Below are 17,505 nucleotides of genomic sequence, written 5' to 3'. Positions count from 1 at the left end.
AATTAACAGCAAGACTGGACTTGAACACAGAATCTATAAACAAGCTGGTTCAGGAAAATTCTGCAACACGTAAAATTGCAGAAGAAGCTAGAACCATTGCTGGAGAGACTCAAGAGAACTTAGAACCGATTGCTAAAAAGGTGCATGAACATGATGCAACTCTGGCTTTGTGGGAATTACAGAGAAAAGAGAGAAATTTGAAATTGAGGCTAATTCCAGAGAACGAAGGAGACAATCTCGTGGAGTTTTTAACACAAGAGTTCGCTGATTGCTGGGAAGATTTGGAGGAGGATGAATTTAAAATTACAACAGCATTCAGATTGGGTAAAAGACAGAACAGAAAGACTCCGAGGGATTGTTTGATTACCCTTAGATCTAAGGAAGAAAGAGACAAAATATTAAAACTACATTTCGAAAAGGCCTTGCAAATTGAAAACTCATCTATACAGATTTTTAAAGATATCCCTAAACATATTTTGGATTTGAGAGCCTTCTATAAGGATTTGGTTTATCTGCTAAAGAAGAACACTATCCTCTTCAGGTGGGAATTCCCACAGGGACTGTCTTTCGACTACAAGGGAAAGAAGGTGAAAATAAAGACGATACAAGATAAAGAGAGATTTTTGGAAAGATACCGAGAGGATTTACAGAAGGGAACTGTGGACCCAATTGCAGAACAGAGGAGAGCAATAGACATTATGAACCTATCGTTTGGACATAACCCACCACCATCAGAGGAAGAGCAACAACTTGGAGCTGTTGGAGGAGTATCAGAAAAATAACAAGATGGCCCTGCAATTCCTTAGTTGGAATTGTAATGGGCTCAACATGCCTTTGAGGAGACGACAAGTTTTTCATATTCTGAACAGAGAACAACTGGATTTGATATGTTTACAAGAAACCCATATAACCAGAGCTCACAGGAGATTACTCATAAACAAAAGATTAGGACAAGAATTCATCTCATCGGACAAAGTCAAAAAAAGAGGAGTTGTGATTTATGTAAAAGAAAAGTGGGTCCCAAAAATGATGTTTAAAGATGAACAAGGAAGATATCTGGCAGTTGAGATACAAGTACAAGGAGAAAAATTTCTGATAGTTGGAATTTATGCACCAAATGAAGGCAAGGCAGAATTCTTCAAGAAACTTCATGAAACTTTGATGGACTATTTGGATTACAATATGATAATTATGGGAGATATGAACGGTGTGGTCTCCACAAACATGGACAAGGCACAAAGATTGACAGTCACCAAGGAAGGGAGACTCCCGAAGACCTTCTTTGAAATGACGGAAAATATGGACTTAATAGATATATGGAGAACAAGGAACCCTCTTGAGAGAGAGGGAACTTATTTCTCCCAAGCAATGATGACCTGGACCAGAATTGATCAAATTTGGATTACTAGTGGGATGGCTCCAAAGATTAAGAAGGTAGAAATCTGCCCAAAAACTTGCTCCGACCATAACGCCGTGAAGATGGAAATGAAACTTACAACAACTGGTCAATTTAGATGGAGGATGAATGACACCCTGTTTCGAGATAAGGAGATCCACATGAAGGCCCAAAAAACTTTAAAGGACTATTTTGAAATAAATCTAAAGGCCGATGTGGAAAAAAGAGTGATCTGGGACGCAAGTAAAGCTGTGATGCGAGGTTTTTTGATTCAACAAAATTCAATAAAGAAGAGAAATCAGAATGAGAAAAAGGAAAAGATCTTGGAAAAGATAAAGGAAGGAGAGAAAAAATTAAGAGCAAAGCCAAAGTCCCAGGAGATCTTGAGAGAGATTAAGTTATATCAAACACAATATATGGAATTGATGAACCAAGAGATTGAATGGAAGATAAAGCAAATGAGACAAAAGACATTTGAATCGGCAGACAAATGTGGCAAACTTTTGGCATGGCAATTGAAGAAAAGGCAGAAACTAAATACAGTTACAAGCCTAGAAGTAGACGGAAAGAACATATCTAAACCTAATGAGATTAGAAATTGCTTTTTGAGTTATTTTAAAAAACTTTATTCTCAAGGACCACAAAACGAAGAAGATATAGATAAATTCCTTAATAAATATGGATTACAAAAAATCTCTCATCAAAGCAAGGTGGATTTAAACCAGAGAATAACAGAACAAGAGATAGAGGGTGCCATTCAGAACATGCAATTGGGCAAATCTCCAGGGCCAGACGGACTGACTTCCAGATATTATAAATATTTGAAGGAGTGGTTGGTTCAACCGTTAAAGGAAGTCTGCAACGAGATCCTAGAGGGAAAAAAAGCACCTGAATCGTGGAAAGAAGCGTATATTTCACTCATACCAAAGACAGAGACTGAAAAGACTCAACTGAAGAACTACCGCCCAATATCATTACTTAATGTGGATTACAAAATTTTTGCAGACATTTTGGCAAAAAGATTTAAAAGAGTGTTGATGGAGAAGATTCATAAGGACCAAGCAGGCTTTCTCCCAAAAAGGCACCTATCAGACAATGTAAGGAATATAATAGACATTTTGGAAAAGTTAGAGGTGAATATAAACACTAAAGCAGTGCTGATTTTCGTGGATGCGGAGAAAGCCTTTGACAATATTTCTTGGAGCTTTTTGAAAAAGAATCTTCATGGGATGGGGGTAGGCCAAGGATTTGAGAACGGTATGGGTGCGATATATTCTGAACAAAAAGCCAAGCTGATTGTAAATAATGCGATAACTGAGGAACTTAAGATAGAAAAAGGAACACGACAGGGGTGCCCAATTTCCCCATTGCTTTTCATTTCGGTTCTGGAGGTGTTGCTGAATATGATTAGAAATGACCAGCAGGTTAAAGGTGTACAGGTCGGAGCTAAACATTACAAGTTAAGGGCATTTGCAGATGACCTAGTATTGACTTTACAAGAGCCAAACACTAGTACGAAAAGGGTGTTAGAGATAATTCAACAATTTGGCCAGGTAGCTGGATTTAAACTGAATAAACAAAAAACTAAAGTCTTAGGAAAAAACTTAACAGATATGGAGAAGGAGAAATTTCAAGAAGAGACAGGTTTGACGGTGGTTAAGAAGGTGAAATACCTAGGGGTTTACTTGACATCTAAATATTTGAATTTGTATAAGGACAACTATGAAAAATGTTGGTTAGAAATTAAAAAAGATCTAGAAACATGGTCAAATTTGAAATTGTCAATGTTAGGCCGAATTGCAGTTATTAAGATGAATGTATTGCCTAGAATGTTATTTCTGTTTCAAACTTTGCAGATTCTTGACAAGATGGACTGTTTCAAGAGGTGGCAGAAAGACATTGCGAAATTTGTCTGGCAGGGCAAAAAGCCCAGAATAAAATTTAAAGTACTTACAGATGCAAAAGAAAGAGGGGGATTTGCCCTGCCGGACTTAAAACTGTACTATGAAGCAGCAGCGTTTTGCTGGTTGAAAGAGTGGATGCTCCTCGAGAATACAGATATCTTGGATTTAGAAGGTTTTAATAATATGTTTGGTTGGCATGCATATTTATGGTATGACAAAATCAAAGTGCATAGGGCCTTTAAAAATCACATTGTCAGAAAAGCGTTGTTTAATGTTTGGATAAGATATAAAGATCTGTTGGAAAATAAAACCCCTAGATGGTTGTCACCCTTGGAGGCTAAGGCACTGAAGAAACTCAATATGGAGGTCGGATGGCCAAAGTATTGGGAGATTTTGGAACAAGATGGAGACAAATTGAAATTACAGAGCTATGAGAAAATGAAACCTAAAGTACGAGATTGGCTCCATTATTATCAAATAATGGAGAACTACAAACAAGATAGGAAAATTGGCTTCCAGGTGGAGAAATCAAAATTAGAGACTGAACTGTTAGAACCCAATACTAAGAATTTGTCAAGAATGTATAATTTGCTGTTGAAATGGAATACACAAGATGAAACAGTTAAATCAGCCATGATCAAGTGGGCACAGGACATTGGTCATAACATTATGTTTGCTGACTGGGAAAGGTTGTGGAACACCGGTATTAAATTTACGGCATGTAATGCCTTAAAGGAAAATATTATGAAAATGATTTATAGGTGGTACTTGCCTGATAATAAATGTTGGAAATGTAGAGAAACTGAAGGTACTTTCTACCATCTTTGGTGGACATGCCCGAAGATTAAGGCTTTCTGGGAAATGATATATAATGAAATGAAAAAGGTACTTAAATGTACTTTCCCTAAGAAACCAGAGGCCTTTCTCTTGGGCATTGTCGGCCAATTGGTGTCAAAGAAGGATAGAATTTTCTTTATGTATGCTACGACAGCAGCAGGAATACTCATCGCAAAGTATTGGAAGACACAAGATCTACCCACCTTGGAAGAATGGCAGATGAAAGTGATGGACTATATGACATTGGCTGAGATGACTGGCAGAATCCGTGACCAGGGAAAAGAGACGGCGGAAGAAGAATGGAAGAAATTTAAAATTTACCTCAAGGACTACTATAAACTTGATGAATGTTAGAATGTCGAGGTTTTGAAAAAGAAAGGGTTACAGTGATATAAGATTAGATTAAAGAAAAGACTAAAAGGACAGAGGTTGGACAGAAAGATTTAGAAGTTGCTAAAAAATTTTGGACATTGGGATGCAGAAAGGGGAGGTATGGGGGAGCCTGAGAAAAGAGGTTTATGGAAAAATGTTATGAAACTATACGTGTGTGTATGTCTTTTTATATGTTTGTTTGTCTTAAAAAACTTTGTAAAATCAATAAAAATTTTATAAAAAAAATAAACTCAGCGTGTTCCCTAAAAAAAACAAAAACAAAAACAAATAATAGTCTTAATAAAGGGTAAATGCTTATGTCTGTAGACCATTATTATCTGGCTTACACAGGTTTTGCACTCATTACACTACCCTACTGCAGTGCTAGCTGGGGTTGAAGGGTGCTATTTTTAAGGAGAAAGTCATACAAAAATGCTGATCAATTTCTATAAGGATTTTTTTTTAATAAAACAAAACATTTTTTTGCGATTTCCTGCGAAAATGTGGAAAACTGAATGTAAGATTGGAAAAATGAGAAACTGGGGAAACTGGCAAATTCATCCATCCCTTATTGTGATAGATGTACATAACTGTCAATGGAAAATCAAGTCCCTAATTTCACTATGACCCCATGTTATAAGATGTTTTCAAGTAGGCTTTCCGTTTTATTGCCCTTTATGCTACCAAGACGGGCACTAGCAGCCGAAATATATCAGAAATCCTCTTTCACACAATTGCAGTCCCAGCAAGGCCCACCATCGGGGTAGGGGCCTAGCACTGGAGACTTTGCGCACAAGCCTTCAAAACCTAGATTTGGCCTTGTTCACAATTAATTGATTTAAATTATGACAGGAATGCTGCAAAGTCAGTAGCATCGAAATAGCCTTTATTGGGGTGGGGGGGAGAGACTGCCTCGGACACCCTCTGTGTGCAAAACGCCATGAATTCCTGTGAGGAAAAGCATGTTTTTTGTGTGTGGGTTCTCTCGTTTGTGTTCAATACACTGTGGAAAACGTGTGCACATATTGGTCAAATGTAGTTGTGGGAAGCGGGTGGAGACATATTCCTCCCTCCTTCTCTCTGCAGGATTTCGGTTTCACTGTATCAAAAAAAAAAGGCGGGAAAGTGGAGGCCTGTCAGAGCCACCGTTTACCTCACAACAGGATGTTCAGGGGCTGCAGCGCCTGGTTTTCTCAAAGCGTCAGCCATGAGCTTCGTGGCCTTTGGGGTGAGGGGAAATCATGACACTCTGAGGAAGGAAAGGAGGAGATCTTATATCCCTCAGCCTGAGGAGAAGGTTGAGGGTGAAAGTAAAATTCAGTGTTTTCAATGAGGGCAGGGAGTTGGCAGGGGTGCCAAATTGAAAAAAATGGGGGGCAAGTTAGCCCTGACTTGCAAAATCGATCCCATGTCATGGAGCACTCACATCATTTGAAATGACAATGCCCACCAACTTTTGGGGGGGAGAGGGCAGCCCCCTCAAATATTTTATTTTGGCTCCTATGGGAGATGAATGAATGAATTTATTAATACGGTCACAGACCAGCCGCAACACACACAATATCGCAGATCATTATATATATATATATATATCAGAAATACAAAGGACAATATGAATATAACAAGGATTTAAATATAAAATTAAAATTAATTATTAGCGTGCTCCCTGTAGTTAACATTTAGGGGTTTGGTCATTATGGGATACTATGGGAGATGGGATCGAGAGGGGTTGGTGGGAGCAGCTAGCTTTGAAGGGACGGAGAGCTCCAGCACAGCAAACATTTATCTATTTTTCTATCTATCTATTGGTATAGAAAAAAGAGGGGTGGTTGGCTTTTGCTGCCCAAGGGACTGAGTCCCCTAAGTCTATGATAGGTCAGAGGTGAATGGATGGAGGCAGGAGGCCAAAAAAGCATGGCAGATCATTATTTTTTTTCTGTTGCAACCGAGTTATTTCCCCTCCTAGCAAGGAGGCAAGAGAGACTATACCAGTGCAAAGAATAATGTCGGCTCCGCAACCCTCAATATAAACTATGAACCTTTTGAGTTATCTCTTCACCTTGCACTCTGTCAAGAAATGCCCTGTAAAGAAATTCCTGTAAAGATAACATAAAGGAGAAAGTATTAAGAATACCATTATGTTTCGTTATTAAGCTGCCTTCAGCCTGTTATGCTAATAACTCACCCCTTGATTCTGATTGGCTTCATTTTTAATTTGCATCTTCAAAAAAGTTTAATAAAGAATTAGTAAACAACAACAGTTCAATGCAAGGGATGCATGTTTGCAAATTTCAAAACCCATATTTCAAAGAGTAAGTATATTTTGAAGAAGAAAGATCATTCCCTTGTGGCATTTTTCTGCAGTTGCTGAAGGAGGAGTGATCACAAACCAGGATGCTGCTGATTATCTGTTCAGCAGTGATGCTTCCCACCCTGACACAAAAAGGTATATTTTGTAGCTGGCTTTATAGCTCAGTTTTTATCAATACCATACATGGTCTGAAGTCTGGGCATTGTACACTAGAAGCTTCTGCTTCTACTGCTTAATTTCCGGAAGGAGAAGTGTTGGGATGTAAATCAGGTTTAAAATATCCTTTTGTATTGGAAATGCAAGAGGTATCTCACAGATATTTTATAGCTTGGGGATGGAGGATATTTATATATTGTGGATTATATTGCCTATATACCTGAGAATGGAGATGACGTAAGGCTGTAGTTCCCAAACTCTCCCCCCCCCCCACGAGCACATGAAAATTGCTGAGGCTCTTAGTGGACCACTTAATGATTTTTCTGGATTGCTGTAGCAATTGTCATGTGCTGCCTGTGCTAGATACTATATTGTTTTATTGTATTTTATAGTATTACAATTTTAATTCCATTATCTTCAGATTGGAACACTGTTAAATACAATGTGGGAAATAAACAATCCAAATGCAATTAAAACTCAATATGAATATTTAATGTGCTGGATGCGCCATCTCCAACCACAAATCCACATATGGGCTGCAGAACACCTGAATGAAGTTCATGGACCACAGTTTGGGAACTCCTGATCTAAGGCATTTTGCTGCCAAGGCAAAATATCCTAGCAGCACTCCCTTGTGGTGGTAAAAAATATAGCAACAAATAAACTAATTCTATTTAAGGATGCCTCCAAATCCTCTCTACCTTGGCTGATCTTTGGAGGAATTCGTCCTGCTTGAGAGTTAATTGAAAGCTGTAATTAAAACAATTGTTTGGATGTTTCATATTCATTTCTGTAACCCCCTTAACCCCCTTCCTCTTCCTCTAGAATACACCAGAGCTTAGATTATCTAGAAGACAGAGTCACTGTTTTTCATTCTTCTTATCTTACGGCATGTGTCAACTCTGAAACAAAAAACTCAACAGCATTAGGGCACTTCCTCCTTCTACCTGCCTGCTTGCAGCAAGGTGGGTGGGCACAAGTATTCCCCCCCCCCATTTCAATATTAAACTTGTTATTTAAGACAGGGGTGGAAACCTTGGGCATGGTGTGTGTGTGTATGTGTGAAAAGCAGTCCTTCAGTTTTCTCTGTCCAACCCTTGGCACTCTCACCAGGCCACACATCCCTCACCAACCCAGCTGAGCACCTGCCTCAAGTGCTTTTGCCTAACTAAAATGGGTCCTTGAAGCACTTCAGCAGCAAACATTGTTAGTTAAGTGATGGCCATTACACTGCATCATCTGATAAAGCTGCATGGAAAGCCTGATTCTCTTTTCTTTTGCAATCCCTACAGAAATTAGGGGGGAAAATGGCAGCTTTATATGGGAGCAGATTTCCAACCCTCTGAAGTTGCAGGTAAGAAGACTATCGAATGTACGTTACATAATTTTTATTTTAATTTAGTTGTCTGTTTTGGTCTGTAACTTTTTTATTTTGGATTTTCACATACAGCATTTGTATGTACAGTATGGAATAGTACTCCAAAATGAAATAACTGAAATTTGCTGAAAGCATGAACTTGGTATGTAGTTTTCTTCCTCCAGAGCTGCCTGTCTTTCCCTCTGTGCTTCTCTGCCTGTCTCTATCTGCTCCTCCCTTTGCCTGTCTCCTGTGATGGCTGATGACCAGGGTACCAACTTGAAAAAAATATTGTGGGGCTTGGGTAAGCCCCACCCTGAATAAACAATCACATGATGAAGTGCACCAGCTCCAAGGGTCCCATCATTTGAATGGGAATGCCCATCAACCTTGTGGGGGCCCAGCCCCTTCAAATATTTTATTGTGGGGGCTGATGACCCTTGGAGCTGGTGGGACAAAAGGCAGGGAGGCCAGAGGTGTAGCCAGAACCAATGACAGATGGACTGCTAGTTTTGACCCCATCCTCCTCCCTGATCACTTATATAAGGGCAGCCCTGACATTAAGTCGGAAGGCAGGCAGATGGGGCCTGGCTGAGGTAGGTGGGGTAATGCCCCATTCTCTCTAACTGACCAGCCTCCAAAGCTTATCTCTCTGCATGCTTACCCCTCCCTCTGCTTTACTGCCATACTCTCTCTCCTTCTGCCCATTTCTTTCTCTGTTCCCACCCATCCACCTCCATGCTAATTGCCTAATAAGGATGTGAGTCTTGTCCGTAGGAGGAAAAATTCAGTACCAATGACTCTCCACACAGGAGTGAAAGACTGAGCTTGACTCCGGTGTTATGTAGCTCAGCACTGAATAACGCATGGATTGGTGGCAATAATTAATAATACTTTTAATATTTTTGGAGCCAATTCCTATCTCTTTTATAAAACTGCATTGCTACATTGAGTCCTGTGCCCAGTTTCAGCTATGGCCATTTTTTTATACCCACAGCCCAGTCAACCTGTTGACGTAAAGTGCCACAGGGTAGAAGAAGAGATAAAGGCCAAGAAAGGGTTGGAGAAAAGGTATATTTTGTATCAGATGATATTTTTGGAGTTCTGTAGTTTTATGCGGTAGCTAAAATACACTGGTGGTGGCATGTGTTCAGTGATAGTATGGATTAGCTAAAGTCACTTCCCACAGCTAGTTCTCAATTCTTAATTTTTTATTGTAAATGTCCGATATCATTACCACTCCACCAACAGTAATTTTATCAACAGTGCCCAGATTTTGAGTTGTATCCAGAGTTAATCAACATTGGAATTAATCAACATGATTAACTTAAGTCTATTAATTTCAGTGGGTCTACTCTTAAGTTGAGCTTGGATACCCGATATGAAAGCATTAATTAGCTCCCCTCACAGAAGGGAAGTAATTTGAACGAAAGAAAGTTAGTCTGCTCAACTGAGCTCCCACAGCCAGAAAAGATGTCTACATCAGGTTACTTAATGCATCTTGTTCCATTGCCTTGGCCTATTATTTTATTTATTTATTGAATTTATATACTGCCTGGAAGTCTCAGGGCAGTGCATACTAGAAGTCATACAGGGCGGTCTCTACAAGAAGTCAGTTATATTGGTTTTATTCCACTTTATCATATGGTGCTTCTGGACAGGTTTTGTTTGTGGGAATAGTGCTCCTCATGAATGCAGGTTTGTTGTTTTTCTGTGTCTGCAAGATGTTATTGGCATCAAAATGCCAGCTTGTATGCTCCCCCACTTCATCTTGATTTTCCCATTTTGGGGGAAATCCTGTAAGTTAAAAAATCTGTTTCTGGCAACATATTTAGAATATATCGCTGGTTGTGTACACCAGCGATATATATTGGCATGTGACTGCCCAAAAGACTCATAGGAACTGCGGTTTACATCAGAGCTACAATTCAAAGCCCTCTTAACAAACCACAGTTCCCAGGATTTGTTGGGAAAATTATGGGCTTTCAGTGTATGTTCCATATGAAGTCACAACTTGTTCACAGTAAGCTCCCATGACTTCCAACCAAAGTAATTCCAGGGAATTGACAGTTCCAAGAATCTTTATGAAGAGAGGGTGCCTTTTAACAGTTTGAACCTGTTTGCTTCATTAATATAAATGTCTGATGAATCATAGCTGGAGGCTGGGTCTAGATAATACAAAGCAGCACAAGTTAAAAATTATGCTCTTGTAAATCTCCTTCTTCAGGGCAGATTCTTGTCCCTTGAGTAGCAAGCTGATGGAAAACAAAAATAATAATCTGGAATTAAAAGACTTCTCTGGTGTTATATTGCTTGTTGTAAAAAACAAAAGGCTTTTGAAAGTGTAAATAATAGCAAAATTTCTGTCTGAAATTACAGTGAAGACAATCAAATCCCAGGGACAGTAGAAACAGTGAAGATGGCATATATTCCACTACAAGATTATCCAGCAAGCAATATGGTGATAGGTAAGAACAAAGCGTAGTTTAGGATTTATCACAATTAGGATTTATCACTACAGGTCATGCACATGACCTCAGTTTTAAGTACAGCATAAAGCCAATACAATAAAACACAAAACAAAGATTAAAAGCAGCAAATTTTCATCTGATCTTCATCAATGAATGGCAGACTATAACTTGCTCAGTTAGATAAGTTAAAAATCTATTGAAACCCCTGGTTCAACAACTGTGGCTTTCCTAGAGACACAGGCTCTGTACACAGTATACACCATACATTTAAAGCAAATTGAAGGGACATTCTTTCTCCCAAAGAATTCTGAGAACTATGCTTAATGGCTCAGAGAGCTACAATTCCCAGCACCCTCCACAAACTACACTATAGGTATGCATCCTTAAGTGCATTTGAATAGAACTGGTGGGAGATATGGGACAGCCTGGCTTAGAGAAATGGCAGGAGACCAGAGTCCTTTGTGACAGCTACTTCTTTAGGAATTCAGGTCTCAATTTAGTTAGATAAAATTCAGCATCTTGAATTGGGCCCAGGAAAGAAGGCAAAGAATTAACCTTTTTAGAACTGGTGTAATGTGGGTGAATTTTCTACTAACTGAAGCTCCCAAACCTCCTGCAAGGGTGGTCCCACATAACTCACATTGCAATAATCCAACCATTGTAATAATCCAACCATCACTCTAGCCAGATTATTGCTGTCCAGAAGTGGTCATAGCTGGCAAGCCAGACATTTCTGGTAAAAGGCACTCCATGCCACAGAGGCAACATATCTGGTAAAAGGCACTCCATGCCACAGAGGCAACCTCTATCTCTAGTGACAAGACTGGACCTCAGTGAAGTGGTTTAAACTGTGAAGTGTGGGTTTAATTAGTCTGATTCAATTCATTTCATTTCATCTGTTTTGCCAACAGTTTCTGACAGGGCTGAAGTGAATTTGTTATTGATTTCAGATATTAAAATTGAATTAGATTTACAGAAGCAATCCTTTTCATCCAGTTTTAATAGTTTTTAAAAAGCTGCAGTCAAAATAATATTACATTTATTCATGCAAGTAGACACAATTTAAATTAATGATATATATCTCTCTTTATATTCCTGTCCTTGGGTTATGACATCAGATCATAGAACTGTAGAGTTGGAAGGGACCCAGCCAGATCATCTAGTCCAACCCCCTGCAGTGCAGGAATAGGCAGCTGTCCCATTTGGGGATCAGGACAAAATGAAATATGACACTGGAGAGTTATCCCTGAATTTTCTGTTTCTCTCAGAAAATTTCATTATTTTAAGAGCAGGTGTGTGTAGGATTGGGTTGTTGGGCTAGTGGAGGGCTTTTTAAAAACTCTTTCCCTGTTCCTCTGTGCTGTTTAAATCACCTTCTCTCAAGTTGCTAATTGTGTCCCATTAGTGGAAACACAAGGGTTCCCCAGCCAACAAAAAAAAAAAATGCTTTGTAATTAAGCAATTTTTAAGGCCTTCCAATATTTCTTTCTGTGATTTGCAACATTTCTTTCTGTGTTTTTTAAAACAATATTGAGATTGTGAAATGTGTCCCTTTTAACCTTTACTTCACAGGTTATCCTTCTGCTAAAGAGATGAACAAATTCCTTGGAGAAATACAGGATTTCATTCCTGGCTGCTCTGATTACTTGGCATACTGGATTCCAAATGAAACAAGTATTTTCTCTGATCGGAAATCAAAATTAAAACGGAAGTTATAAGTAACATTTAACAAACTCTCCCTGCCTCTGAATATTCTTCCTTGTGATCCTCATTCTTAATTTTGCCAGATGTGCTTTACTCTGAATTTTATCCTGAAAGGATTGCCAAATTTACATTAGAACGTTTTGTCCTGCACGATACTTTAGAATTTGAACAGTTAAATTCTGTAAATAATTTATAATTTCAGAACTACCAAAAATTTTGTTTTATTTCTGTTCTATTACTAGAATTTACTTAAGCCAAATAGCAATGGTTTCAGTATTACTACTTCTGCACAGATGTGTGTGTCTAGTTTTCAATGAAGCTGCTTTGGTTGCTTGCAAAGGCCATCTATAATACAAGGAGAAGCATTCTGAATTGCAGGGTGATAAGTTTTAGCAGCCCAATCTTAGGTCCTGCTTTCAGGCTTCCCACTTGCAACTGGTTGGCCACTTTGAGAACAGGCTGGTTGACTAGATGGGCCAGCAGCCTGATCCAGCAGGCCCTTGCGTTCTTGTTCCTGGCACAGCTTGTGAGGTAGAAATATGCAGTTGACAACACATCCAAATGTGATAGGAGAACGCATACTTTCCATAGAGAGTGTGAAAAGTTTGCACCTTGGCACCTTTCACTAGGGCTGGGAAAAGGTCTCTGTCTCAGATCCTGTAGATCCACTGCCACATGTGTTGCTTACAGATTGAAGTTTACTGTGGAATCAGAGCTGCTCATGGATGTAAGTTTGTCACACTGTCTACATCAGGGGTCAGCAAACTTTTTCAGCAGGGGGCCGGTCCACTGTCCCTTAGACCTTGTGAGGGGCTGGACTATATTTTGAAAAATAATAATAAAAAAATCCTATGCCCCACAAATAACCCAGAGATGCATTTTAAACAAAAGCACATATTCTACTCATGTAAAAACACCAGGCAGCCCAGAGATGCATTTTAAATAAAAGGACACATTCTACTCATGTAAAAACACACTGATTCCCGGACCATCTGGAGGCCAGATTTAGAAGGCGATTGGGCCGGATCCAGCCCCTGGGCCTTAGTTTGCCTACCCATGGTCTACATGGTTGTAATTAGCCTGTTTGCTAAATCTACCCCAGTTTTTTAAAAAAATCAGACTCAATTTCTGTAGTCATAAAAAACATAAGCAGGATAAAGAATGGATATTCAGCTTTAGTTTAGCCTTTCTGAAGATTGCCTGAATGGAGATCATGGACTTCCAGTGGTCTGCAGACCACAGTTTGACAACTCTTTGCTTTATGTATGCTTGAGTTTGAACTGTATTTCTACTCTGAGCTGCAAAGTTGAACACATGCATGTTTTTCTTCAGATTCATAGGAGTGGGAAACCCAGTTCTAAAACTTCCTTTGTCAAAGGCTACCCACTGGGAATTTTAGACTCTGGATTTAATGGTCTTGGTAGTAAGTAGTGCTCTTTAGATGACAACATATGCCCATAGGCTGCTGGGCCAGGTTCAAGGCCCTTGTGTCACTGTACAAAGTCTGGGACAACTTAGGTCCAGGATACCTTAAGGACCACCTGAACCCTTAAATCTCAATCTGGTAACAGAGATAAGCGTTGTTAGTTGTCCCCTGTGTTACAGCCTCACCAGAAGTTGGGCATTTAGTGTTGCTGGTCCCATGTTGTGGAACACTCTTCCAGCAGAGATGTGGCAGGCACCCTCAGTTTTGATATTCAGGTGTCTCTTGAACAGGTGTTTTATTTTTAATACAATGTTGACAGGCTTATACAGCTTTTAAAACATTCAAACCTTGTTTAAAGTTCACCGTTTTCTTAAGTGGCCGATCATTTTAACGAGTGTTCTGTACTGCTCTTAATGTGTATGTTTTCTAAAAACACTGCCCTTCTATTGCTGTACTGCACCCTGATATTTTACGAGAGGGCATGGTTTTATAAATAAATGTGCACGTCAGAATGCGCTAAGCCAGCCTTTCTGCTTGGAGGGGGCTTGCTCATTCCGCTGAGCAGGCCCTGAAGTCCTCCTCCTGGTCCTGTAGGCACCAGCAGCCTCGCATCTCCTCCGCCTTGCATCCTGGCTCCTCCTCTCCGGCTGCTCGCCGCACCCAGAGACGTTTCAGCACCGGGGACAGCGGCAGCATCTCCGCCTCCGCCCCGCCCCGCCCCTCTCTCATCCGCCGGAGCCACCCAGCCCTGGGTGCGTGCGGGGCGGGGGGAGGAGAAGGAGGATCGGAGGAGCCTCGCGAGAGCTGCGGCCGCTGCAGCAGGAGGCGCCGGTGGGCGCTGCGGGTCAGGATCCGGGGAGACGTTCGGCGGGGCCCGAGGACCGGGGCAGCGAAGCGGTGAGTCCTAAAAGCGGGGGATGGAGAAGGGCGGAGGCCTCGCCCGTTGGATGCTTCTTCCAGTCCGCTGCCCTCCCCGCGCTATGTTAGCGTGGTGCCTTCGGGGACAGGGGTTGTGCTTATCTTTCCCCGGGGCCGAGCAATGTGGCCTTCAGTGCGATTTCCTGGAGAGGGTACGTGCAATGGAGCCTTTCCCCGGCGCGTCTCTTCCACTCATTCCCCGCACTCCACCCTTGCAAAAAAAAAAGGGGGGCCGTGGATCAGGGGAGCTACCTTTTGGCTTTCCCTTTTCTCTCCGAACCGTTGCAAGATGCATTCACTGGACCCCGCTCCCTCCCCCCACAGGAGCGCCGTGCAAAAAGGAAAAAGGGATTAGAGGCAAAAGACTGTGCAGGTTCCATCCGCAAGCTGTTGACATTGATGGTGCTGGTGGGGAGCGCGGGTTCCTTCATTTTGAGGCCTTCCGGTAGATGTGTGTCTGTGGTTAGTGTGTGTAAACTGTTCTGCTCTATACGGGTTATATTTATGTAAAACGGTAAGTTCCTTCTCTTCCCATCCCTCCTTCAATGAGTGCATGAGTGTGCAAAGATATTCCAACGGAGACAAAATGTGTTTGCAGAGTGACCTCAGCCATGGTATTGTAGAACCAAGGGCTTTGCTGAACTCCACCCAATCAGCATCTTCCCTAAGGCAGTTGTCCTCTTCCACGGTTAACCCTGAACATTCCAAATTTTGTGGGTTACATCTCCACTATGCCAAAACCAATTGACTGCCAGTTAACACCACAGAAGTAAGCAAGATTTACTTTCAATAGGTAGATAATAGGATGGCGCTGTCAGAGAGTTTAAGGGCAGGTTTGTGTTGGGGAGGAGTTATATGCATTAAGAAGGCCTTAGTAAGTGTGTGTGTGTGTGATCTAATGATTTTGGTTGAACATTAGGAGGAACTTCTTGATGGTAAGAGCAGTTGACCAATGAAAGCAATGACCTGGGCAGGTGTGTTCTCCATGGCTGGAGGTCTTCAAGCAGAGGCAGAACAGTCATCTGCTGGAGATGTTTAGCTCTGGATTCTTTAACTGAGCAGGAAGTTGGATAAGATCACCTAGATTCTGTATTATCCAGGGTCACAGCTCAGTGGTAGAGCTTCAGCTTTGCATGCAGAAATTCGCAGGTTCAGCCCCTGGCATCTCCAGGTAGGTCAAGGAGACATCCCTGCCTGAAACCTTGGAGAACCTCTGCCAGTCTCATAGGCAATATGGAGCTGGGTGGACCAATGGTTGACTCAGGGCTCACCCAGACTCCCTTTTGTGCTGTGTTTCCAGGCACAGGTCTGGACTTTAAAGCTTTGTGTCCAAGTGGTATTTTTTTGTCCTGGCATTTTCCTTGGGAAAATTCACATTTTGGCACTGAATTGAAGCAAACAGCAGTCAAATTTTCTGTGGATTGTCATTTGGTCTGATTCAGTGGTAGAATGTGAGGTTCCCTGGGGAAAGTGTTGGGACAAAAAAAACACCCCTGGCCGGATACAGAGCTTTAAAGCATGGACCTGTTCCTGGAAAGCACAGTGCAAAAGGAAGTCAGGATGAGCCCTCAGTATAAGGCAGCATCCTGCACCATACCTTTAAAGTACATTCAAAGCACATCTCCTGTCCTCAGGAATCCTGGGGATTGTAGTTTACCCTTCACTGTGCTACAATTCCTAGCACCCTTAACAAACTACAGTTCTCAGGATTCTTTGTGATGTGTGTGCTTTGGATGTGCTTTAAAGGTCTGGTGTGTACACAGCCTGTGTTGACCTTCTCTTATGCATCATTTCTCGCTTGGAATCTTGGCTGCAAATGCATCCAAAGCCAGGGACTTGATACATAATCTCGTCACCTTTATGATGTGGCTTCTCAAGTACAAGGTTCATTTCTTTCAAGCTGATTCTTCCGTTTTGCTAACAGAGGCCTAGGATGTGTGGCTAACCTAAACATATTGTTGTTCAAAGCAAGCCTATCCAGATGCTTAGAAATGCTTATGTGAATTTTGATTTGTTTTAGTATTTTAACTTTCTGTCTGTTTATAGTATTGTATTTCACCCCTTGATTTTCTTGTTTATCTTTTTGTAAACCACTTTGAGACTTGTTTGGTTTGTCACAATCAAGTGGTATACAAAATTTATGAAATAAATAAATAAAAATAACGATATAACTGTCTAACAGTGTTATTTAGTACAGAACGGTGGACTTGAACATACCAGTTAGTACAGGTCAACAAACCTAGGTAGCTGCCTTATGCTGAATCAAGCATTGGCACTTCTAACACAAGGCTGACCTGCACTTACATCTCCGTACTTTCTAGGCATGGTCTATGCTTATAGCTCCCATTCCCAACCAAGCAACATTTGCAGGGCACCAGGTTGGGGAAGGTTAGTGTAGGATGATGTTTTCTTTGGGAAAGCCATTCAGATGGACCCATTGTCACAAAATATAAACAATTGATTCCTGGGGACTTAAAAAATTGACTTGAGAATCAGTGCACTTGTGTATATGTAGAAAGAAAACAAAAACGGTATTATTTTATAACTAGATTTCATCTCCCAGAAGTATGGGCATTTATTTGCATAAGAAAGAGAGACAGTAATAAACAGAGAGCAACCCTCAGAGAGAGAAACAACCATAAAGTCCTTAGGG

At 40.8% G+C, this 17,505-nt stretch overlaps 3 protein-coding genes across 9 annotated transcripts in view; all 3 read left to right on the top strand.

Moving 5' to 3' along the window:
* PPCDC (phosphopantothenoylcysteine decarboxylase) overlaps nt 1-17,505 on the top strand; it is a 165,537-nt gene that overhangs the window by 92,384 nt on the left and 55,648 nt on the right. The gene's annotated exons all lie outside the window — the stretch shown is intronic.
* On the top strand, nt 4,890-12,538 carry TERB2 (telomere repeat binding bouquet formation protein 2). Of its 6 annotated transcripts, none has more exons than XM_082198848.1 (7): nt 4,890-5,026; nt 6,874-6,955; nt 7,802-7,941; nt 8,269-8,330; nt 9,331-9,404; nt 10,713-10,801; nt 12,377-12,538. In XM_082198848.1, exons 1-7 carry the CDS (start codon nt 4,942-4,944, stop codon nt 12,520-12,522), a joined length of 678 nt encoding a protein of 225 aa, XP_082054974.1. In that variant the 5' UTR covers nt 4,890-4,941; the 3' UTR covers nt 12,523-12,538. The 6 variants fall into 6 exon arrangements, with proteins under 6 accessions (XP_082054974.1, XP_082054976.1, XP_082054977.1 ...); XM_082198850.1 differs by lacking the exon at nt 4,890-5,026 and adding an exon at nt 5,136-5,160; XM_082198851.1 differs by lacking the exon at nt 4,890-5,026 and adding an exon at nt 5,306-5,459.
* The window catches only part of SCAMP5 (secretory carrier membrane protein 5), a 93,004-nt gene continuing 90,037 nt past the window's right edge, over nt 14,539-17,505 (top strand). For both annotated transcript variants that reach the window (XR_014213432.1, XM_082198845.1), the window contains exon 1: nt 14,539-14,831. The gene's annotated coding sequence lies outside the window, so the exon portion shown is untranslated. The remainder of the gene's footprint in view (nt 14,832-17,505) is intronic.

This window comes from Podarcis vaucheri (assembly GCF_965113315.1).
Source record: "Podarcis vaucheri genome assembly, chromosome: 14".
Taxonomy (NCBI): Eukaryota; Metazoa; Chordata; class Lepidosauria; order Squamata; family Lacertidae; genus Podarcis; species Podarcis vaucheri.
The sequence above is the reverse complement of the archived record's forward strand: the minus strand, read 5'-3'. Positions and strand labels throughout refer to the sequence as shown.

Excerpts from the sequence above, each read along its gene's own strand:
- TERB2 (XM_082198846.1), top strand. The coding sequence starts at position 5,717 with ATGAGCTTCGTGGCCTTTGGGGTGAGGGGAAATCATGACACTCTGAGG. Across the intron at positions 8,331-9,330 it reads CCAACCCTCTGAAGTTGCAG|CCCAGTCAACCTGTTGACGT; the intron begins GTAAGAAGACTA and ends TTATACCCACAG. Across the intron at positions 9,405-10,712 it reads AAGAAAGGGTTGGAGAAAAG|TGAAGACAATCAAATCCCAG; the intron begins GTATATTTTGTA and ends CTGAAATTACAG.